We start from the raw sequence: 23,568 nt of genomic DNA, 5'->3' as shown, positions 1-23,568 counted from the left end.
CCCCAATTCCCATGCGTTCCAGAGCTGCAGGAGCCCAAGATGACCTGGAAACAAAGGCACTCACCAGCTATTCGGTGGGTTGCAGAAGGGAGGAAGGTTTGTATTCGGACGCAGATCCTCAAATCTCTGCTGAGGACCCAGAGCAGCTGTGCAGTGTCAGGTCACTTGATCCCAGCGACTGGTGAATCAAAACTGAAGGCCCCTCTAGCTCCTGCCGTCCTCCTCACATGTTGTTTCTCTGCTTTAACCTTTGCCTGCCTTTCCCTGTCCCTTCCTTAAGGCCAGGTCCTGCCCTCAGTCACAGCAGTTACATCTGGGCTAACTGCTCTGTGGATGAGACAAAGGATTGGCTCCAAGGATGGCAGTGGAGTGTGTCCAGAGCAGAGTTTTATTGGCCCCTGGGTTAATCCAGGGTTGGCTTTGAGAGGCAGAACCACACATGCACAGGGACCACTGAGCAGTTTTGTAAAAGTTTGTCGGTACTCTCCCTATGACAGACGTACTAGGAAGTCCATAAACCCTACTTTGTGTGAGGAATTATATGGTCTGAAGCACCTGGATACAGGCAGTGTTTGGGTGTCTTTGTGTGGAGTGTTCCAGTACCTTTGCATGGGGCTCTACAGGATTGGTAGTGCATGTCTGTGGCCCTTGGGCTGTTTGTGCATGATTATTATTTATTGCTGGGTTTTTTTCAGTGTGGAATACTACACATGACTTTTCTTCTTTTATTATCAAATTTGACTTGGATACTCACCGAAATGCCTGAGAATTATCCAAGTATAATCGTACCTTTCCTCAATTTTGGGTGACCTGTCTACTTTCTTCATTTCCCTTAATTTTTGATATGCCCTAATATTCTTCCCTTTACCAGAAATTTTGCAGGAGTAGGTAACCTAATCCTACTCTGGTACAAGAAGACCCAATTCTGATCTCATTCACGCTAACAGAAACTAAAAATAAAATCTATTGGATTCAGTGTATTGACATTGATTTCCCAACTCTGCTGGATTCCCGTCTGCTTGAAACTGGTCTGAGAACTATTAATTCAGGAAACAGCAATTTGGGCTTGATGGGATGTACTGACCGAAAGCCTTGATTAATATAATTAGTGCCCCAGTTTTGAGGAAGGCTCTCTCCACTTAGACTGCACAACATGAAAGCTTCGTGTTCGTCTGACCTGAGGTAGAGCAACGGGCACTGAGGCATGGGAGATGCTCTGGACTGTCAAAAGGTTGTTTTCCCAGAAGCTCTTTCGTGTTTCAGATTTCCCATTTGGAGACCAGCCTTGGTTTAGTATTTCTGTTCCTTTATGTCTTTTTTGGGCCCTTGAATTATGTAACAGGAAAGCGAGTCACTGCAGAAGCATCAGCCTGTGAAAGAAACTTTCTGGAGCTTTTAGCAACAGCCGCAAATGTTTTTCCCCAGAGTTTGGAGGGTATTTTGAGGAGGGATTTGAGCTTGATGGGGATGCCAGAGAAAGTTTGAAAGTATAGAAAATGTTTTCATCTTTCCTTAAGTGCAAAAATAACTATTTATTTGAGATGAGAAAAATTCCTTTGGGTGGATTGCTGGAATGATGTAAAGGGCTGGAGAAACTTGGCAGCAGGGATCTTTTTTAGCTTGATTTCTTTAATGGTTTTGTCAAATTAAATTGTCGTAATGTGGATACTTGTGGAGAAGCTGAACTTCCTCATATATCCTGCTCTTGTGCACCTGAATGTCTTCTCCTTAAAATGCAAGAGGTGTGTAAGTTGGTTCTCGTCACACAGCTGTGCTGAGCTGTGGTGTGAGTAGGGGAGGATCTGCTGGAGTGGGAAGCAACCCTGTCTTGGAGCAGGAGGAGGTGTTTGGAAGAGAGGTTGTTGTGACCTTCTGCACAGGCAGGGTCCGGGCTGGCTCCCTGTTTCCTGGGTTGACTTTTGATGTGAGCCATGTGTATCCTTCGGAAGAGCAAGAAGGGGGGAAGGGTTAAAAAAATCCTACCTGGCTCCTCCTTCTTATGAAGCATTTGCAGGGGCAGTGGGCGGGTGGGTATCCCCAGTAGGGTGCTCAGGGTGGGGGGCTCTGCCTGGGCTTGCTGGTGTTTCACAGGATGGAAGAGCCAAAATTGTTTCTCTTCCAGTAAGCGTAGGAGAGGGGGACTTCCCTTGGTCTGAGACACTGAGGCGACCTGCTGGTGAGCGTTGTGTTCCTCAGGAGCTGGCTCAGCGAGGGATGGACAAATCCCTGCCTTATTCCAGGTTTTGTTTGCTGGGGGAACCTGGGATTTTGTTCTTGTCCTGAAATACCTGCATTAATCTGGTGCTGAGACTTGTATCTGATTTTACACAGATAGTGAGAACTGACTGTTTAAAGAGGTGGTTGAAGCCTTGACTTTTTCTGCAAAGGAGGAGATGGAATATTACCAGGGTAACCAGATAACCAGGCAGAGGGCTGAGGTCACTGGCAGCACACGGCAGCAGAGAGCAGCGTGTGGCTCCCTGGGAGAGCAGTGCCTGCTGCAGCTTCCACTGTGCATGCAGGACAAAGGCTGGACTCCATCAGGGTGATCAGAGGCTGATGGAGAGCTCACAGTGTGACATGGCCATAAAAAAGCAAGGTATGATCCAAGGATGGATTAGGAGATGAATTTCCAGTAGAGATTAATGCTGCTGTACCAGAGAGTGGAGCTCACTTGGACTAGAGCAGACTGTTGGATTGCCAGTACTCAACAGGAATGTATTTGAGCTGGAACAGGGACAAGGGCTGAGGGGATGGAGGATCTGTCCATGAAGGTGAGCTGCAGAGTGCCTTGGCTGGCCTGGCAGAGCAGCGACAAAGCAGGAGCTGCTCTCCAAATGCTCTGAGGACAAAGAGCTGCTGAGTAGAACTGCCTCAGGTGATAGAAGGAGCAGTTATTGGATGATCACAGCAAATACAGGCTCTCAGGAGGCAGTTTCTGATCATCAGGCAGGAGTGTGGTGGTGGGGAAACCTCCCTTAGGGTGTTATAGGGCTGCAAACCCTCGAGGCTTGAGAGTAGAGATCCCTCCAGGCAGAGTCATGGCAGCTGGAGGGGGTGTTGGGGACCCCTCCAGTGCGCCTTCACCACCACTGTGGTGTCAGCAGTTGGTGGCCACAGGCTCTAAGCTGGCCATGGGTAATTACTGGCGGTGAGTGCCTGGGGCTGAGCACATGCCTGAACTTTGTTCATACACACTCAGCTCAACCTCTTTTGCTTTATTTTGGTTCCTGTCAGTGTTCTCTATTGCATTTACTAAAACATCAGGAAAATGGGAGCCTACCCTCAGATCGATCCACAGAATAACTGTGATATGACAGTCCTGATGTCATAGAATCCCAGACTGGTTTGGGTTGGAAGGGACCTTAAAGCCCAACCAGTCCCACCCCCTGCCATGGGCAGGGGCACCTTCCACTAGCCCAGGTTGCTCCAAGCCCCGTCCAACCTGGCCTTGGACACTTCCAGGGATCCAGAAGCAGCCACAGCTTCTCTGGGCAACCTGTGCCAGGGCCTCCCCACCCTCACAGGAAGGAATTTCTTCCTAATATGCAATCTGACTCTACCCTTCTTTAGCTTAATGCTGTTTCCCCTTGTTCTGTCACTACAGATCCTTGCAATATCCAGGTTTTTAGAAGTTTTTCCAACTTTTATTGAGTAAAAGATGTCAAAGCCTCCATGAAGGGAGCCAATCTGGCTCCAACACGTCCCCAGCACTGGTGCCTGTCGTTGCGCCTGTTGCGGGGCTCTAAGCCCAAGTTTTGCCAACATGGTGAATTCTGTGGTGTTAACAAGTGTTGCTGGGTTTCCATGGCAACCCTTTCGCTAATTAACGCACAGTAGTGAGGGAAAAAAATCTGTCCTTAATGATGAATTAATTTGACAAGATTGTTATGGGAAGAAGAGTCCTGAATAGCCACTCTGAAGGTTGGACGTGGGGATGGGAGCATGTGTTGCTCCAGAAAGGGAAAATCTGTGTTGTTCTGACCTTGCAGCATTCAACCTGAAACCTTGCTCACAGTTTGGAAAGAGTTTGTGTTTCAGAAGGAATAAAATTATCCTGACAAATGTCTAAGAGCATAACTGAAATGGTTATGCTCTTTTGTTCCTTTTTTTTTCTCATACAACATTTTAACTCACTTTTTTTGGTGTTTAAAAGATTAAATAAAACCCAGGTCAATTTGAGAAGTTAAATGCATGAAAGAATCAGAAAATTCACATTTAAAAACTGCACTATTTTATGTCAGAAACAAAACAATTCCTGATGACTCCTCCCAGATTCCAGCCTCTTGCTCTGGTTCCCCTGGCAGTACACCTTGGAACCAGCAGTAGCTGTTAGATATGAGCCCAAATGGAAACCATGGATCCAATTTGGTGTTTTGAAATTGAGAAGAGAACCAACTGCCCCTTCCCAGCATGGCTCTGATGCCAGAGCAATGGCATTATCCTGGAGCAAATCAGGAGTGGGAAAAGCAGCCCCTCTGTGTTGGGTGCTGGGCGTGACTCAGGGTGTGGATTCCCATCAATTAAACTCCTTCAGCACTTTGTGCACAAGGCAGGGGGTCAAGTCACAGTGTCCTGGCTGAATTCTTCCTTGGGTGATTGTCCTCAGCCTTCCTGAGTCCTCCACCCCCTGAGCTGTGGCTCACCAGCTTCTGTGTGGTGGTGACCACAACCTACCAGGAGTTTGGTAGAGACTGGTCATCGTGGGAGTGATGCTGGGATTGCCCCCATCCTGTTGGGATTGCAGCAATTACCTACATGGAGAGGAATGTTAGGGAAATAATGACCATGGTTTAGGGCTATTTATTCCTGGCTCAGGAATAGTGTGGAAGCAGGACTGGGGAAGTGATTCTGCCCCTGCATCAGCACTGGTGAGGCCACCCCTGGAGTGCTGTGTCCAGCTCTGGGCCCTCAGCTCAGGAAGGACATGGAGAGGCTGGAGCAGGTGCAGAGAAGAGCAACGAGGCTGGGGAAGGGACTGGAGCACAAGTGCTGTGAGGAGAGGCTGAGGGAGCTGGGGGGCCTCAGCCTGGAGAAGAGGAGGCTCAGGGGAGACCTCCTCACTCTCTGCAACTCCCTGACAGGAGGGGGGAGCCAGGTGGGTGTCAGGCTCTTCTCCCAGGAAGCAGCAGTAGGCCAAGAGGGCTGGGTCTTCAGCTGTGCCAGGGGAGGTTTAGTTTGGATATTAGGAAGAAATTTTTCATAGAGAGAGTGGGCTGCCCAGGGAGGGAGTGGAGTCACCATCCCTGGAGGTGTTTAAGGACAGACTGGATGTGGCATCAGTGCCATGGTCTGGGTGACAAGGTGGGGTTGGGTCAGAGGTTGGACTCGATGATCTCAGAGATCTTTTCCAACCTTGCTGATGGTGTGATTCTGTGATTTCCTTTCGGAAGTGAGGGTTCCATGCTGGGAGCTGGGTCTGCAGAACTGCCAGTGAGCTGCCCTGTGAACCCACTGTACCCCAGACAGAGCCTTTAAACTGGCAGAGTCTGGATCCCCCTCCCGGGGTCCTGCAGGGCTGGGGGAGCACTGAAATGCTGCTGTCATGGCTGTGTTGTTGCAGAAGGGAGCAGAGAGGTGGGAGGTTGCACAGTCCTGCTGCTCTTGGTCCCTCTGTCCTCTTGGGAGCAGCTGTGGATGGAGGCAGCTGTGAGGTCCAGAGGGTTTGGCTGCTGTGGGGAACTGCTGGGCCGGTCTGCCCAGCCACACCCAAACTTTCTTCTGCCTTCAGCACCAGGAGGCCCTGGGTCTCAGTCTGCTGGGAGGGTTAAACCACTTCCAAGTGGGGAATGAGAGGTCTCCCCTGGGACTGTGCAGAGCACATGGCTGCAGGATAGAGCAGTTGTGGCACTGGAACTGGGGCTGTCACAGGAGGATCAGATTTTTTGGAGTGTGTACAGTTTTGGCTGCTGTGATGCATGCCCTTGGCTGGAGAGCAGCGACTGAGTGGGAATAGTGGCTGGGGAGCCCTGGGATCCTGCCATCCCAAGGCATCCGCCTTTCCCCTCACTTGCGAAAGGGCAGATAGGCTGAGAGACTAGAGGAGATTCTCCTGTGAGATTTCAGCTTCTCCTGCTTTCTGGCAGCACTGGGCACTACAAGGCTGTGCCTTTCCTTGTGACAAATCTGTGCTCCCTGGAGAAAACTGTCCTTAGGTACCTTTGCCAGGTGACAGCACCCTTTGGTCCGGTGCTGAGACAGCGGCTTCAGATGGACACATGAATGCCTTGAAAATGTGTCTCCAGTGTCCAAAGCTCGCAGAATAGTTACTGTGTGTGTTTTCCCTTTCCATGATTGCCCTGTGAAACAGCCATGTTGCATCCAGGAACACCTTCCTTTCCCCTGGATAGCTGCTGCTACCTGAAAACACCTGTGCAGAACCTGATGCCAGCATCCAATCTGGGGTTTAATTCCTCCAGCTCAATTAAAGTGCAGAAAAAATATCCCCAGTTCCCCCTCTAGCACTGAGTGACCCCAGGAAGAAGGGCCTGGGGAGCTTTGTACGGTGCAAACAACGCTGTACGTTGCCACTAGTGATAGTTCAGACACTTTTATGGAGATGTTTTGTAGTATTTATATATATTCTTACTTAATTAAGGCTGTTTGGGGCACTGAAATGACCTGTTTTGGAATATCCACAAATCTCCTCTCGACCTTGACAGGCTGCTGACTTGAGTTGTTAGAAGTTGTTTGAGGAACTGCATTTCTGAGGAATGTAAATAATAACAGAGATGGGATTATTATTTTTGCCTTTTTAAGAGGAGAAAGAGGATGTCTCCAAGTATTTACAGGCCTTCTGGGACAAGTAAGTCCTCAGAATGGTGAGGAAAAGGTGAGGCTGCACACCCAAAGAGCCACAGGCCCTTTGGCACAGCAAGGTGGAAGGATTCAAGGGAATTCTTGTGGCACATTGCCAGGAGATTTTGGCAGAACTGTGTTACTTGCAGCAAGGAGACTGGTGCTGCTGGGGGCAGGTGTGGGGCTCCAGGATCGTGGCATCTCCTCTGCCACTATAGCCTGGGAACAGAGACCCCCCTGCCCTACTCCCTGTGCTGCAGTTTAGAAGGGAGGACCATTTGAATTCTCCAAAAAGAGATGAGTTTAAGAGCAGGTCTGGAGAACGAGGAACTGTCAGAGTGCTTTCTTGTTTGAAATCTGTGAGCAGACGTCAGTGCCGTGGCAGCACTGCTGTTGTGCTGCAGTGACACGATCCTCTTACTGTCCCAGCCCAGCTCATGGCAGTGCCTGTGCAATGGACACACTCCCAAGTACATCAGTGGCCATCCTGGCGCCCACTGTAAACACCACGGGTGGGTTGGTCCTTGCGTTGCATCACCAAGGAGACTTTCACTGGCCTATCCCTGGACTGCAAAGCCATCAAAGAGCCTGTTAATGTGCTCAGCCCAGCTCACCTGGTGTAACTACATTAGGCTACATCCACAGTCTGCTCCTGCCAGTCTGGCCTTGGAGAAACTTTTTCCAGATGATAGACATCCACCCCTGAGCTGGTCGTGGTTTGAGAGGTTCAGGGCTGGTTGCTGCTGCAGAGGGAAGGCTCTGTCCCATCCCACCAGGCTCTTGGCCACAGCTTCACGTGCTGGTGCCCGGTCTCTGCTCCCTCCTGCCTTCCTGGGCTGCCTTGGGAAAAGTGCTTCATTTTGTTTTTGTTCCTCACCTTGTAGATCCTCTGTTTTAAATCCTTTGTCAGTGTTTTCCTTTTAGATAGGTAAAATGGAGCCTTTCTCCATTTCAGACTCCCAGCTCTCCCCATTATACATAACTAATACCTCTCTGGAACTATTTAAACTGTGTTAGCAGGCTCTGAAATGGTAGTTTAGCTGAGCTTTTAACAGGTTTAATCTCTTTCTGGGTATTAATCCTTCCAGAACCTCTGATAAAATTTGTTGCTTTTCTCTGAATCCCTCCCACGCTGTCGATATCTGTCTGGAATGAGTTGCTTCGTGCAGAACAAACCATGAAGGAGGGACTGTTACAGCCTCTCATGGATCTTGCTTTCGTTTCAGTGCATTTCAGACTCCTCTGATTCCCTGCCACCATCGCTCCTGCCATTCCTTGCCCTGTGACATCTCTCCCATTGAACATGGGTTTGGAATGAGTTTGCTTCCTGTTCATTAGTTCTATTTCTCCGTTCTCTGATACATTCCCAAGGTTTTCCTCAGAGAATGTTAGTGAATGACATCACCTCTTCCACATTGCAGGGGAGATGTAAAGGTGTCAAAGACCAGAAGAAATGCTGGGGCTGGTTTGTTGCCCTTGGTTTTTTTTGCTTTGTGCTACATCATGGGATCCCGAAAACTGTGTGACAGCAGACTCAGTCTGTGATCCAGGGGCTAACTGATCAAAGACTGCAGCTGAATTGGATGGGAGATTATCCTTTTTTCCATCATGTTAGTGTGGAAATGACACCATCTACTGCGAGGCAGCAGAAGATTTGGGACAGCCTCTTCTATTGATGTTAGCTCTGGAAAAAACAGGACTTGAGCTGTGAAACCACCCCAGCACACTTTGTCCAAACATAAATGCAAGGAAAAATCTCTCCATGGTTTTGAGATGTCCAGGTTCTCCCTGATTCCTATCACAGATGAAATAACAAGGAGAAGGGTTGTTTTCCCATCGTACCTGACCACGGTGCCACTTGCAGTGTTGCTCATCTCACCCTTTGGCCATGTCTTTGGCCACTGTGATCAGATTTCTACACTGTGGCAGTTCTTTTCCATACTCCTTCCCTTTGGATATGCTTCCTGGCTGCTCCAGCTGGGCAGTTTTGAAGGAAGGCAGCTCCTTCTTGAGCAACTCTGGCTATATTATTGTGAAAATTTGTGAGTAGGATAATTTATTGTTTCCATGGCAGTGCTGTAGGAGGGAAAAGCACTGAGGAGTGAAGCATGGAGTAACAAGGGAAACTTGGGAGAGACAGATCACATTACATCCTGCCTGGTTCTTTTTCTTCTGAGTGGGTCATAAAAAAAAAGTGAATGAGACAATTGGAGCTCCTATCCATTTTCTTAGGGCTTGTTTAAATGAGGATTTACTTCAACTAAAAGCTCCTTAGAGCCACTTAATTCTTCCAGGTGGAGTAAATATCTAGGCCAGTAGTAAAAATTCCTTACAGATGTCTTCAGGAGGGTACTTACCAAGTACCTTCCTGAAGAGAACATCTTGGATGCTTTCAAAAAACAGTATCAATTCTTAATGATGGTAGATTAGATAGTGGGACAGGGCTTGGCACAGCATTCTTAAAGCTTTGGGAATATTTGGAAATTGGTCCTGTGATGGAAAGAGAAATGGAAGAGGTGCAGAGCAGCGAGGGTATGTGCTCTGGTTTTCAGCAATTAGTCAAAACAGCTCTAGCTGAAGTTTTATTTCAGAGATTTGGGCATATTTCACTGTCAATTAATGTTATCTCTTGTGGCACCATTCATTGCAAAATCCCTGTGAATTCCCTGGGTGGATCTTGCCATGCTTGTCCAATCCGCAGTGGATTGGACATGTGGTACATCCGAGGGAAGGCCACACACTCAACTTCTGCTTTTTAGCTGAAAACAAACCACTGTGAGAGAAGTTGGAGATTTCCCTTTAGGTCAGAATCTCCCACCTTCATTATATGGTTTCTTTTCTGAAAATTCTTATTCCAGAAGTACCAGTCCTTTAAGGCATCCTTTAAACGTTCTGAGTAGGGAAACCTTATTTCCAAAATGAGCAGTATTTATTTCCTGGATATAACTGAGTATGGACTGCATGCCAGGCAAACAATATATAGTATGGCTGAAGCTGAGCCTGAGTGGGTCCTTGGATGAGAATTCCTCTGGGCTGAGTCCATCTATTTGGACAAGATTCAATCCAGACCCAAGTTGGACTGTCACTGTGAGCTCTCAAATCTGGGTGTACCAACCTCCCCGGACTGTCAGTCAGATTTTACACTGGTTTTGCTCTACAGATGGAAAGCAGCATTGAAATCCTAGTCCTGTAGGTGTTCCCATGGACTTTGGTGTCACTGCTCACTAAGGACAGGGTCCCACATTGGCTGTGCTCAGGTGGGGGGAATAGGATTGCAGGGCAATCCCAGCCTTTTCCAGTCCCGGCCACACAGGGAGCAGCAAGAACCTCTTGCAGTTTTGGCAGTCCTGGGAATGGATCATATCCATGCTGCTCCTGCCCTAAAATGCATCATCTCCATCCAAGAGCTACAGCTGCCCATCCCAGTGCTGTTCCTGGATGCATCTTTCCACTAGAGGAAGAGTTTTAGATGGTTTGGAGATCTGACAGAGAGGGAAGTTGTTTGCATTTTTTCAGCGTACGAGTCCAGGTGTCTGTCCTCTGGAGGATCATTTCTGAGCTGAAACCGGAGCATTTAACCTGCTCCTTCCTGGCACTTTGTTATAAGGTTTACTGGGAATGGTGGTGTTCACTCAAAGGTTGGACTTGATGATCTTGGAGATCTTTGCCAACTTTAATGATTCTGTGACTGCGTGACTGTAAGTGCTCAGTACAAGGCTTGAGGGTTATCGTACTGCTGTAGAGGACTGGGTTGCCCATGGTTGTCCCAGACACGTAGGTAAGAGAGAGACCAGGCAGGAGCTCAGTGTGGGGAGCCGGGGAGGACAAGTCCTGTTATTTTCATAGAAATCAGGTAGTGCTCCCTCCAGGGACATGGGACAAGTGAGGGAAAGGTCTCCCAAACCAGATTCACATGAGCTCTCCTGCTGCCAGTTCTCCTGGGGTGAATCAGTCCCAGTAGGAGCTGGCTGTTTTTCACCCAGAAGCTGGTAGAGATTTTGTCCACCCTCCATTTGCCTTTCCCCTCAGAATGGAGAGCTGAGTTTTTCTGGTTGGTTTTGTTTGGCTTTTTTAAGCGTAGGTGTTTTGAAAGTAACATTTTAGTTCACCTTTAGAGTTGCCATTTGACTTCCTTGTTGTAGCACGTCCTGATTAGTGATTAATTGCAAAGGACATGTTGTGACTCCGGCCTGTGTCCTGGGGTGCTTGTCGCAGCAATGATGCACTAGGTGATTACTCACCACCCTTAACCTGACAGCTGTATTTCTTCCCTTGACTGGTTGGTGACCTTGGCCAGGTACGTGCGTGGTGGAGTTGTAGGACGTTGGGGATGTGCAAATTTTTCTTTCCCTTGCGTGACCTTCACTCCACCTAAGGAAGAGAAGGGAAGTGTTCCATGAACAGATGGAGCGTTATTTCTAGAGGTAGGTGAACAACGCAGAAAAATATTCATTCAAAACCCCTTCAGACAACTCAGATGTTTGCCCTGAGATAGTGTTGCAAATCCTCGTGAAAATATCTGCTCACACAAACGTTCGACCCAGCTATCTTGAAAATTGTGTGTGGATGTGACAGTCACCAAGTCCTGGAGCAGAACAATGCCAGGGGACTTAATTGACCCATTAAGGAAATTAGGAATAAGCACTATTTTGAGCAGTAGTTACAGAACAGATAGTTTGTAAGCCATGTGTAGGCAAGTCAGACTAAAAAAGCTTGTCAAGTTCATAGCAGGTAAAAAATAATAATGCGCAAACCAGTCTGCTGATGGAGAATTCACCGAGGATGAAAGGCTGCTAAAATCAGCAAGGTTTGCTCCAAGTGGTTTGCTTGGCTCTTGGTGTTCCTTAATGAATTGAATCTATTAGACAGGGAAAACGCCATGTTGTCTTGAAAAACATTCATATTTGGATGCCTCTTTCCATGCGCTTGGACCCATTTTAACAAGAATACACTAATTATGCTGTGGAGATGGTTTTGTTATGGCAGGAATGAAGCTGAGTTTGCAGCTCTAACTGCTGAGCTCCGGAGTGCTGGAATAGGTATATGGGGAGAGATGCCTTTTAATTCTGTTGCCTTTCTCTGTATTATTTGTATCCCTTTACTTCCTGTGCAGCTTCAGGAAGTGTTCTTGATCCCTTAGGTGCAGAGGCAAAGGACCTGACTTTTGGGACTCAGCGGCCTCCAAACTGCCATTGATGTGAGAGGAATTTGCCGTGGACTGCTTTGAGAAATCGTGTCCACAGCCAAATTTGTACACAGATGGCAGCGTGCTCACAAATTCCCAGTCTTCCTGACATGTTTTCTGATGCACAGGTTGTTGTATGAGTCATACTGCCCCAGCTATGGTCCTTTTGGATGGAAATTATGCTTTTAAATATATCCTGTGATTACATACAGCGGCATGGGCTCATTTGAAGGAGCTGGAATGCCAGGCATTAAGCTGAGTGGCTGGCATTCTGTCCTGTGTTTCCCAACAGATGATAGACAAAGATACTTCATCTGTGACAGCTTTGCCCTCTAGACTTCGAATAGAATTATCTTGGTGTGTAACCGTTTTCTCCAGCACCACCCAGGTGATAATTTCCTTATACTAGGCAGGAAATGTGGCCCCATGAGCAGGAGAAGTGGGACAGAGGGATGGGGACGGTGCTTGCATGTGTCCTGTGCAGCATGACCTGGAGAGAGGGGAAGGGGACAGTTACACAATGGGTGAGGTGACAGTGGTGGAGCCCTCGCTCATCCCACTCTGCCCTTCCCTGCCCTCAGGCAGCAGCAGTTTGCTCAAGCTGAGGTGAGAAACAACACAGCCAGCTTGGCTCACTCTTAGCAGGGGCTTGGGTGGAGCTCATGTTACCTACTCCGGGCTTTTGGAGCTCCTACCAGGGCTCTGAGCTCTCGGGTGTAGGGGCAGTGCAGCAGCTGAGGGGATGGAGATGGGAGCAGGACCACGTGGATGCTCGTGGCTGCTCTCCCTGTGCCCCTGAGTGCTGCTGGGGTAACTCCTGTTTCACAACAGCTGGTGATGGCTTGAAAAAAGACCTGACGTTGCAGCCTTTCCACCCTGTTTAACTGGAGCTGAGGGGCATTGGTCCAAGCTGTGGTCCAGCTGAGGGAGAAGATTGTAACAAGTGTCTGCCTTGAATTACTCCTGTTAAAGGAAACATTTCAGCTGTGGCAATTTTCCATAAAATCTGAGAAGCCATCAGGCAGTGACTCTCAGTCATTCCTGGTCTGACTTGAGAAAAGCAGCTTAGGAGTGGAAGGTTGCATATCCCTGTGCTGATCTGGCCAATCCCTGTAATAGGCTTACAGGCTCTGATGGCAATCTGGGGAGAGTTCTGTGCATTTAACGAGCATCCATTCATTACCTTCTTGATGAGACAGCCTGTACATTCAGCCTGTCCCTGGGCTTTGAGTGGGGAAAAGCCATGGTAACACAAATCAATCGGATGGGAATAAGAGCAGCAATCCAGATACCCCCTGGTATCTCAGTGGTAAAACCCAGGGGGGCAGAGGTGGGTGCTGTGGTGCAGCCCCGCGGTGCCACTTCTCTGCCTTACCCTGCCCCAGGCACGGCCTTGCCAAGTGCAGGCAGGCATGGTTGGCACCAGCAGTGTGCAGTGCTTGCCAGGTTTGTGGTGATGCAGTGCAGAAGGCAAGATGATCTTTGGCCAAACCAGGGCTCTGAGCACCATAGGCAGTGAGCTCAGAGAGCCAGGGAATACCACAGGCTTTGGCTCAACAAGCATCTCAAGGAGAGAAGCTGCTTTACTCTTACTCTGGGCTTTATCTCCTTTAAGTGCTGCCTGTTTGCCCTGTCAGGAGTTGATGTGGATGGAAGGTGAGATGTGAGTGTGAGGTGTGGTTGCCGACTTACCCTGAGAAATCAGGAGATCAGAACAGCAAATAAGGAGCCTGAGTGGTGAATTTATCAGTGTAATACATTAATCTGGACATTAATCCAGCCAGGGCATTGATTTGCAATAATAACAGCCACCATGTTTGAAGTTCCAAGCTCTCAGCGCTGAAAATACCTTCTTTTTAAATACAATTTTGACCTCTTACCACGATACTGATAAATGAGAGTTATGCATTATTGAATCTATTCCTGAAGATGTGTTTAACAGATTGTGGTCTAACGTGACACAGTCCAGGGTTGTGCTTCCTTTTTAAAAGGTGTTTCAGAACACTTTGCAGTGCCTCAGTCACAAAGGGTTCCTTGTACTTGGCCATCCAGGAGTAATGTTTCTGGTTTGTATTAATAGCCCTATATTTTTAAACCCTGGCCAACTGTGTCAGCTTTTTTAGGACAGACTTTCATGGGTTCTGGTCCTGTCAATTTACTAATTTCCCTGTGAATTCCTGGTTCTGGGTGAGGGAAGTCGCTGGTGGGTGTGCCTGGATGCAGCCGTGTGTCCGTGTCCCTTCATCTGTGTGTCACCAGCTTTGGGGTGGCTGGTGGCAGTTCTGCAGCTTCAGGGATGCACACCCCATGTCTGGGATGAGCAGATCCGTGTGCTTTTCCCTTTGTGAGGAGCTGTGCTATGTTAAATAATGCAATCCACTGGGAGTCATTTGTGTGATTTTCTCCTTAATTCCTTTTTGCTTTGGAAACGCCCATGCCCCAGAGCAACAGGTGATGTACATTTTAAAATAAATACCCTCTAAAGCATCGAGCACTCTTGCCTTCCTCAGAGCAAGGACAATTTTGTCTCCTCTCCCTGCAAAAACCATTCAGTTGCTCAGATGAACTCACTTTGCCTACAGTGCGCTCTGCGAGAGACAGTCTTTTGCTTTCCACTTTCAGTAAGGACAGGCTTTTGAGTAAAATGAATCTAGATGTGGCATTGCTGACATTTCCAGTCAAGTCTTGCTTATCTATGGTGAAAATCCGTGATGTTGTGCATCACGGCGCCACAGGCATGGGGATGCTCTGGATTATCTCTGTGCTGTGCCTCTGCACTGGGTCCCTTAGTCCAGGGCTCAGGGCTCCCCAGCAGCCTCTTGCCCCTCACTGTACATTCTCAGAGCCTAGTTTATATACATTTTGTAATATCCAGTTTGCTTATCTGCATTTTTCTGCTCCTTGGATAACTGAGAGACGGCTGTGTCCCTTGTGCCCCGTGGGCTGTACACGATGCCCTGATGTTATAGGGCCCGGTGCGTGCTGAGCAGCAGACTGGACTGGGGCTTTGTGGACCCTGGGAACACAGCTTAGGAAGCCTGACTGCTTTCCCACCCCCATAGCACAGTGCAGGCTCAGCCAGGGAGACTGAACTGGGTGTAAATCAAAGCCCAGCTCTGGCCCTCTGGTCAGGAAGGATTTCAGCACAACTGCAGGTCTTTGAGGCAGGTACAGAATGTGAGGAGTCCCTTCTGGGAGCGGGAGACTGGGATTTGCATGGGTATCTTAGGTTTGGATCTTGAAGAGTGTTTAGGCAATTGTGTGCTGTCCTGTAATGAAGGATCTGTGCTGTTGGCTCCGAGTCCAAGGCACCAGAAGCTGCTCTGGCTCTGCAGGACAAAGGTGCTGTTTTCCTCCCAAATTTAAATTTTAAATTCCAGCAGTTTAAATTTTGAATTCCAGACCCAATTTCATTATTTATCTGAGCTAAAAGATTATGGCTAGTGGTTATTTGTAATTACTCGACGTGAAAGATATGCCATGAGGCAAGAGGAGGCTTGATGTGCCCTGCACACAGAAGGGATCGGGAAGCAGTTACGGGAACATATGTGCCATCAGAGCCAGGGCTCGCTGGTGCTCCAAAGCCAACTCAAACCTGCATGGCCAGTGCTTTACTGGGGACACTCTGCCTTGGTACCAGGCCTTCTCCTCAATGCTGCCATGGCTTTATAGGCACTCTCAGCTCTCCAGTGGATCTGCGTTCCAGCTGTTGTTATTAATAGGAATGACATGGGCAATAACCATAATAAGGTGGAAAATCAGACTAATCCCATCCCCTGGGGTCTGCTGCTGTGCCCTGCCTGAGGCCAGGTGATCTCCTGCCTGCCAGGTGATACCTCTTCAAGAAAATGTGAACCAATGAAAAACAGAACAACCCAGTCCTAATGAACCTTTACATCTGTACTGACTCTCTACCTTTAATCTATATAAAACTTCCAACCAAGTGTGACAGCCTTCCCAGAATATGGGGCTATCACAGGCTCTTGCTCCAATCAGCCTCTTTCAGCTGAAATCCAGCCATTGGTTAAATTCATCAAAGGGCTTGAAAGCAGAAAGGGAAATTCTTTGACTTGTGCTTAACCTTTGGGTGATTGCACCTCTTCAGAGAATAAGCAAATCAAGTGGAACTGCCCTCCCATTTGTTTGGTGAATGAGCCATGCAGAGACCCACTAAGATTTGGCATTATTCACTTTGTATAATTTCTGAAGAGAGGTTTAAAAATAGATCCACAATCAGAGGGACTGTTAGGAGATTATGCAAGAGCGAAGTGCAGCGTGATGGGGTGGGGGGACGTTTTCTTGTACACTTCCTTTTGTCTGCTCCTTCAGCTGAGTGACCCTGTGGGGAAAACCATGGTGAGGTGTTGGACTGAAACACAAGGTACAGAACCCACTACTCCACTGCCCTCCTTGCTCTCTGTCCTGCTGGGGTTCCTCTGAGTACTCTTTTCTTTGAACACCAGCTCTTTGTATATCCTTGTTTGAAGATGTTTTGGTTCTGGAAGGGCCTGGTGAATACAGTGGGAAATTCTATTGTTATTTTACGGTGCTTTTATGTTGGCTGAATAAAGGGCATGTCTGTACAAGAACGGTGTGAACAAATGGCATCGACTCACCATGTTTCTCCATCTCCCCTCACAGCCTGCTCCTGTCCCTGCATCCCTCTCCTGTGGAGTACACAGTTTATATAATGTTGATTTGAAAGGGAACTACCCAGAGCTTTTACTTTCTAATGTTAGAACTCTATTGATGCGGAAATAAATGATGTAACAGAGAGATATTTCCCTGTCTTAAGATTATTCATATTTCTAGAGGCCATAGTCCTGAAAACTTTGAGGTACCTAAAATTTCCTAAGGAGATAGTAACTGATGGTAGATATCTTTTGGGGTTTTTTTTGGGAAGGTAGCTCTTCATTAAATGCATTTTGGACTAGTGGGAAACTCTGTACTGGAAACTCAGTGCAGAATCTCGTGGGCTAACAATGATCATTTATCCCTGGAAGAGTATGGACAGGTAAGAGTGGTTTAAGTGACCAGTTTGTGCCCCCTTCAGTCTCCAGGGACCACTAAGTCTCCGATTCCTTTTTCAAGTTGGCCCATAAGAAGCCAGTAAATGCTGATTAGTTGAAAACATTTAGCAAAATTTTGCAGTAGTGGCTGATTTCACTCAAACGTGTTTAATTCTTGGCTGCCTCACTGTAGGCAGGGGCTGAGGGGGAGCAGCTGTTCTCCTCCAACTGTGTGTCCTGGCTTGGGAAGCGGGCAAAGTCAGGGAAAATGCACCAGATGCATCGGAGGCAGAGGCTCAACCATCCCCCAAAATAGTCTTGCAGTTGGTCCCATCTTGAAGAGCTGGAGCAAAGTCCTTTTGCAGGGTCACAGTGGGTTCGTGGCTCACAGATTTAAACCCTGCCTGGGAGTTGTAACCCTTAGTTCAGAGGTCCCTTTGTAAATGTGCTTTAGGAAACCATCCTGGGTAGGAATCCTGGGCTTTTTTGATCCGGATGTGCTATGGATATGGACTGTGAGATAGGAGAGGACGTGGTGTGGGGGATCTGCTGCTGCAGGAGGGTCTTTCCTGGCACCCCCCTTGTCCTCCTCTCCTTTGACTCCAGACCTGCTCTAGTAACAGGGTTAGGCAGAGTGATTCCACCAGGTCCTGTAACAGGGAGTTGTTCCAGTTATTCCTTCTAGTTTTTATTTTCCTTCTTAACTTCAACAGGGAGTTATTTTATCTTGATAGCAGTGCCACCAAGGCATGGCCAGAAGAGAAAATGCAAAATCCTGAGTCAAACTACCACTTTTGAACTCCTTCCTTATATTCCTTGGAAGCTCCCCCTGTGGCATTAATGACAATCTTTCTCCTTTGGCTTTGGAAAGTGCGAGGGAAGAAGGAAACAGTTGGGATCATCAGCCAGATGGGCCTTTCTGAGCTTTCCCGGTGCTGGTGGCGACACTCTGCAGCATCCCTCCCATGGCCTGCCCTACTGGGCTGGGCTGGCACTGCCCGCGACTTGCGGAGTCCTCTGAGACCCTTTATTTACTGTTTGTTGCTGTTGTCATTTTATTTTGGCAGCACCCCTTAATGTAATTCAGTATTTCCAGTGGCCACGTTCCATCCTGGAAATGACACTAGACTAGAAGAGAAAGCAAAATCTTCATGGACCTTAAGTAGGAATGATTTAATTCCTTCCCACTGACTTTGCTCACTGTTGTAAAGCACTCACCTGTTTTAGCTGAGTGGTGGGAGTGTCTTAAATAAGCATCTGTAGAGGAAGGGTTTGTGACTGAATTGTTGGAGGTTTGCAGGGGGCTTTGGAAATCTGTGAAGAAATTCCTGGGGAAGGCTGAAGTGTGTGTCATCCTGGTGATACAGGGATAACACCCCTTGTTCTTAGTGTATTCCAGAAATGTGCCAGCTATGCATATAATTAAAGGGAGCATTGTCCCTTTTCCCTTTTTTCTTTTCCTCATTAAGTCAATTCATTTGTGGTGCTGGGACATGGAAGTGGCCCCCCTCCTGTCTGTCCTGGAACTTACCTTTGCCCATTCCCAGGTGTTTGCTGGGAGGTGAGGAAGGGCTCAAGGTAAGCAGTGACTTTCCCAGTAGTTAATCTGGTTTTCCGCCCACTGAGAAACTTTTTTCTCCACCCCAGAAAGTGCTCTGGTGTCTCCTGTAAAACTGGCAACATTATTCTCAGGTCTGTTGTTCCAAAATGCTCCTGGCCGTTTCTGCACTGATGTTACATGGTGAAAGTGCCAAGGAATTTTCTCCTTGGGCTCTTTAGTTTGAACAACCAACTGACAAGAATAATTGATTTAATAGGAGCTAGGACTTTCACCTGGAAGACAAACCGTGTTCAGAGTATGTCAGACTGAATGTACTTGTCACTTCCTGCATTTCTTCTCAGTGCCTCCCTCTTCTCCTGGGTAGGACACTTTGCCCAAGTATCTGTGTCCTCATTGTAAATTTTTAAGGCTGAGATTTTGTGAATTGTCCTGGTGGCCACAGAGAACATAACTCTATTTACAGCAACCTTCACCACACAGAAAACTGCTGGGTCTGGAAGAGTGCTGTTTAATATTTGACTATTCCTGTTGTGATTATTATGGTTAAATGCAGGTCTTTGCTACCCCGTTTTAGCAATGGACAAATTGTAGCTGGAACGAATGTAAGATGTTGGAAGTGCAAACTTCTGCATCAGCCAGTTAAACACAGAGAATTGTAATTTCTGGGGCATGATTCACCTGACTGGAAGGCAGATGGCTGAGATAGCCCAGATGAATCCCACTCCATACGTGTCTCTTCACTGGTTAAAAAGGAGTCCAGATGAGTGGTCTGACCTGCTGTGTGGTAACACTGTGGGAGAAAAGTTCCTTTCAAGGTCTTTTGGCTCTGACCACAGCACTAAGACCTGGCTTTGAAACCGAGAGATGTGAACTTTCTGGAGTGAAGAGCTCCTGTGTTGAATTCTCTCAGAAAATAATATTTCATGCTGACCTTTCTCCAGTTCATCATCTCCTGCTGCTGCAGATGTCAGGTCCTGTCTCCATATCCCTGCCCTGAGAGAGCTGGACGGCTCCACAGATGCAGCAAGATGTCTGGCAAGATAAATTAAACTGGATCTTTTAATTTTAGGCTCTGACATTCTCTCAATGGACTTAGCACGTGATGGCTGGAACTCCAGTTCTGCCATCCCACCGCCATCCTTTTTTTACAGGCTGAGCTGTGTTTCCATTCTGAAAGGCTCAGGCTTGCTTGCAGGATTCCTGGCACGTGGATCCCCTCCTTGGGCCAACAATAAGGACCAGGGGCTAGGAGGGACCAGCCAGAGGGGCCTTTCTTCTTTGGCTGACACGAGGCACTGAGAACCAAGGCCTTAGAGCCTTCCTCCTTGAGATCAAGCAGCACCTTGCAAAACCACCCCAGCTTCTGACATCCCCTGAAAGCACCTTTCAGAGCTCTGTGTTGACAGCAGAAAAAGGCCGAGGTGTCACCCCCTCGTCCCTGTATGTCCCTCTGCAGTCCCTGCCAGCCCTCGGAGCTGAGATTTTGTGCCTCGGGCTCGGAAATGCGTTTTTGCCGAGTAGGCGAGGAGGGTTTAAAACACAGTCCCTCTGAAGTTTGGTTTCGGTGACGTTTCTGTGGCAGTTTGTGCCCAGAACTGCCTGTGTGTGAAGTGACAGCAAAGTCTATGTCAGCTGAAGCAGAAACAGCAGGAACAGGGCCCCTGCATAACAGCTCCATTCCTGGTTCCTCATCACTGCAAAACGGACTAAAATACCCAATGGCATTAACAAAAGGAGAAAGTGTCAGGCCAACCCGAGTCATTTTTTGACAAGAAAACTGATTTTCCAGCCAAAGAGAATGTACCCTACTGCATTTACTTAGATAAGCTGAATGCAAGATCCCAGTGAGCCACGGGTGGAAGGTGGCCAAGGGCAAAGGGGGACATGTGAGGTATTACTGCAGGATTTCTGTGACGCTGGAATAAATTTTTCATGCTGTTCACAGATCTCTGGTAAGGTCTCTTTGGGAATAGTATTTACAGTTCTGGTCATCTGTGTTCAGGGAAGATGCAGGGAAAGTACCTGGATGCCTGAAAGGGCTGGCGGAATGCCTGTGGGAAGGAAGAGCTCTGGGCCAGAGCAGGGCTGGAAGGGCAGAACTTGCTTAACCTGGATAACCATGCTTGGACAGGGTCCATAAATACAGGACCCTCGATCCAGAGCAGAGCAAGGGGTGGTGAGGAAGCACAGAAACATGGCACTACCTTGATCTGAGCACTCAGATGTAGCACTGGAATCAGAAATCAATCTCTATAACTGTTGTTTCTCCAGGTGTAGTTACCCTGCTTTGCTGAGCCAGGGCCCAGCACAGGGTGAACTGGGGGTCCATCACCATCTGACTCCAGGTACCACTCATTGGGATGGGACCCTCTGGTGCCCAGCTGTTTCCAGCTCTGTGTCCAAAGCCCAGGCACAGGATAACCCCACGCTAAAGCAGGAGATGCCTCTGCCATGACTTCAGCCGTGAGCTGGGTCCATTGCTTGACTCTTCAGTGAGAGCTTATCACTGACCTGTGTGTGTGTTTGCTGTCTGATGTCAGGAGATCTTGTGAGGCTCGTGTGTACAAGTCCCCTGTGTGATACAGCCATGTTTCTTTTACAGCTGATTTTGAATTAGAAAGGATGATTTGTCGAAATGGAAGTTGGAGGAATATTATATTACTTTGCTGCAGGAACAAGAGGGGCCCACTGCCTAGATCTGTCTGGGTTTTGAGGACGAAAGTTAAACCTTGTAGATCTTGTTGCATTATGTACAACTGACTAATAACTGAAGAACTGGAAGTGCAGCTCTGATTGTCCCAAACCCAAGGAGCTTGATTTCTTAAAGGAAAGCCAGTTCAAGGCAAATGGTAAATCAGGTCTTTTAATCTGTTGACTGGATTGCCTGTAGGACATGAATGTCCTTCTCTTTTTATGCCAAGAACCCTCAAGCAGTGCTAGAAGGTTCCCTTCTAGCAGGTAGTGATTAGCAGGCATTTTGGAAAGCCAGACTTAGGAAAAAGCCATTAAGAGCTCTGTAACCATTGCTTCTACAGTTGCATAACCTCTGTGATGGGCTTGTGTGCTTTGTGTTCCCTGCCTGAGCTGACAGGACACTGTGGCTGGAAGAACTTCACCACGTGGAAGGTCTATAATGGTCTGTAATAATCCAGTGCTGAGCTCTGTCCTTGTGAGCTGAAACTGTGACTTGGAGGCAAGCCGAAGTCCGTGTTCAGGGCATCTCAGTGGCAGAATTAATGAGCGAGGTTCAGGATGGCCCTGACAGGCTAATAAGCATATGGGTGAAGTGTGTGTTTGCTGGGGCAGCCTCACTGCTCAGTGCAGAGTTCCTGCAGTGGGCAAAACACAAACACAATTTACTATTCTGTTAAAAAATACACAACTGCCATTCAGAGGAGCAGTGGGTGCCCCGGGCATGGATGGATGGTTTCTGTGGAAGCACAGGCAGCAGCATTCGGATCAGTCCCTCCTGCCAGCATTCAGCAGGAGTTTCATATCTATCACAGCACCGAGGCTGACAGAGCTCAAGAAGGGTTTGGGTGATACTCTGGGGCACAGAGTGTGACTCTTGGGGATGGTCCTGTGCAGGGCTGAGGGCTGGACTCAATGACCCTTGTGGGGCCCTTCCAGCTCAGCACGTTCTGTGGTTGTGTGTGATTCTGTGAAGCTCGGTGGCTCTCAGTGCCATGGTGCTGGCCCACCTCTGAGGCTCGACATGGAGGGGTGTTCCGTAGGTTCTGTCAGACATCAAGGTGGGCTCAGTACAGTTTCCAGCAGGCAGGTCTCTGCGCTGTCAGCACAGCCAGTGCCAGCAGGTTTCCCTGAGCTGGGCTGTGCCCCAGGCCAGGTATGGAGCAGGTCATCGAGGTGCCACTGTGCTCTTCTGAGCTGCTGGAGAGCTGGAGGATGTCAAAAGCAAGGGATGTCAGTACATCACCAGCACTAAAATGGGGAACTTCCACTTCAAAAAAGAAGTGTTCTTCTAGTTACATGTGCTGCCTTTGCTTGGATTTGCATGGAAAGCCTCCTGAGCCTCTGACATTCCGACCAAGCAAACTTGCTCTGAAGTGAGAATTCCTTTGCAGGACACTATCGCTTGGTTTTGTTCCATTTTTGGGAACTGTGTATTCTGCTGGTGGAACTGTCCCTGGAAGCCATGTCCCTGCCAGATGTGCATGCTCCTAACACAGCGTGGTGGTGGGAAGGAGGTGGTGCTGCTGTCCCAGGAGCTGGGACATTGCCCGGTGGGGAGCAGGATGGTGGGCTGTGGAGCACATGGTGTGAGGGTGGCATTGCCATGGATTGAGATGAGGGCAGCTGTTTGCCGTTTTGCTGAGCGCTTTGCTGTGTCTGTGCTGTGCACGTGCGAGTGCTGGGGATCAGGGCATGCACTGACTGTGGTTTTCTGTTTCCCAAGCTGATCAGTGGTGGTTCCATTGTAAGTGCTGAGGCAGTATGGGATCACGTCACCATGGCCAACCGGGAGTTGGCGTTTAAAGCAGGAGACGTTATCAAGGTCCTGGATGCTTCCAACAAGGACTGGTGGTGGGGTCAGATCGATGATGAAGAAGGATGGTTTCCAGCCAGCTTCGTGAGGGTGAGTGACTTTCCTCTTTTTCCTGCTGTAATGAATCACTGCTGATCAGAGCATCAAGGAACTGAGTTGTTGCTGTGTTTGTTCTGCTTAATTCCACTGTGTCTGTCTTCTGTCAAAAAATGGGGAGCAAGGAAGGTTTCAAAAGAAATTAGAGGGGTAGAGGGAGGCTGGAATAGGTGTTGGCTCTGGTTTTCTATGCTCTTGGGATATGAAGTGGCCTTTGCTGTGTGTCTATTGTGGTCTCTCTTCTTAAGCAGTTCTTTGTAAAACCAGTTCAGTTTTGTGGTGCCTGCAAGTATATGGTTTGGTGGGGCTTAGAAGTTCACCAGGCTACAGGGGATACCCTTGGAAATGTTCAGGGCCAGGCTGGACTTGGAGCAACCTGGTCTAGTGGAACATGTCCCTGCTCACGACAGGG

The 23,568-nt window shown here is 48.2% G+C and overlaps 1 protein-coding gene across 15 annotated transcripts in view; it reads left to right on the top strand.

Annotated features, from left to right (window-relative positions):
• The window catches only part of ARHGEF9 (Cdc42 guanine nucleotide exchange factor 9), a 206,395-nt gene that overhangs the window by 118,286 nt on the left and 64,541 nt on the right, over nt 1–23,568 (top strand). For 14 of the 15 annotated variants that reach the window (XM_051790131.1, XM_051790127.1, XM_051790130.1 and 11 more), the window contains one exon: nt 22,971–23,150. The exons of the other annotated variant lie outside the window; for it this stretch is intronic. In XM_051790131.1, the coding sequence (XP_051646091.1) occupies nt 22,971–23,150 (180 nt within the window). The remainder of the gene's footprint in view (nt 1–22,970; nt 23,151–23,568) is intronic. 15 annotated transcript variants of the gene reach the window in all.

This window comes from Manacus candei, unplaced genomic scaffold (genome assembly GCF_025592945.1).
Source record: "Manacus candei isolate 608988 ecotype Guabito, Panama unplaced genomic scaffold, ASM2559294v1 h1tg000003l, whole genome shotgun sequence".
NCBI lineage: Eukaryota > Metazoa > Chordata > Aves > Passeriformes > Pipridae > Manacus > Manacus candei.
This window is presented reverse-complemented; position numbering and strand designations above follow the sequence as displayed.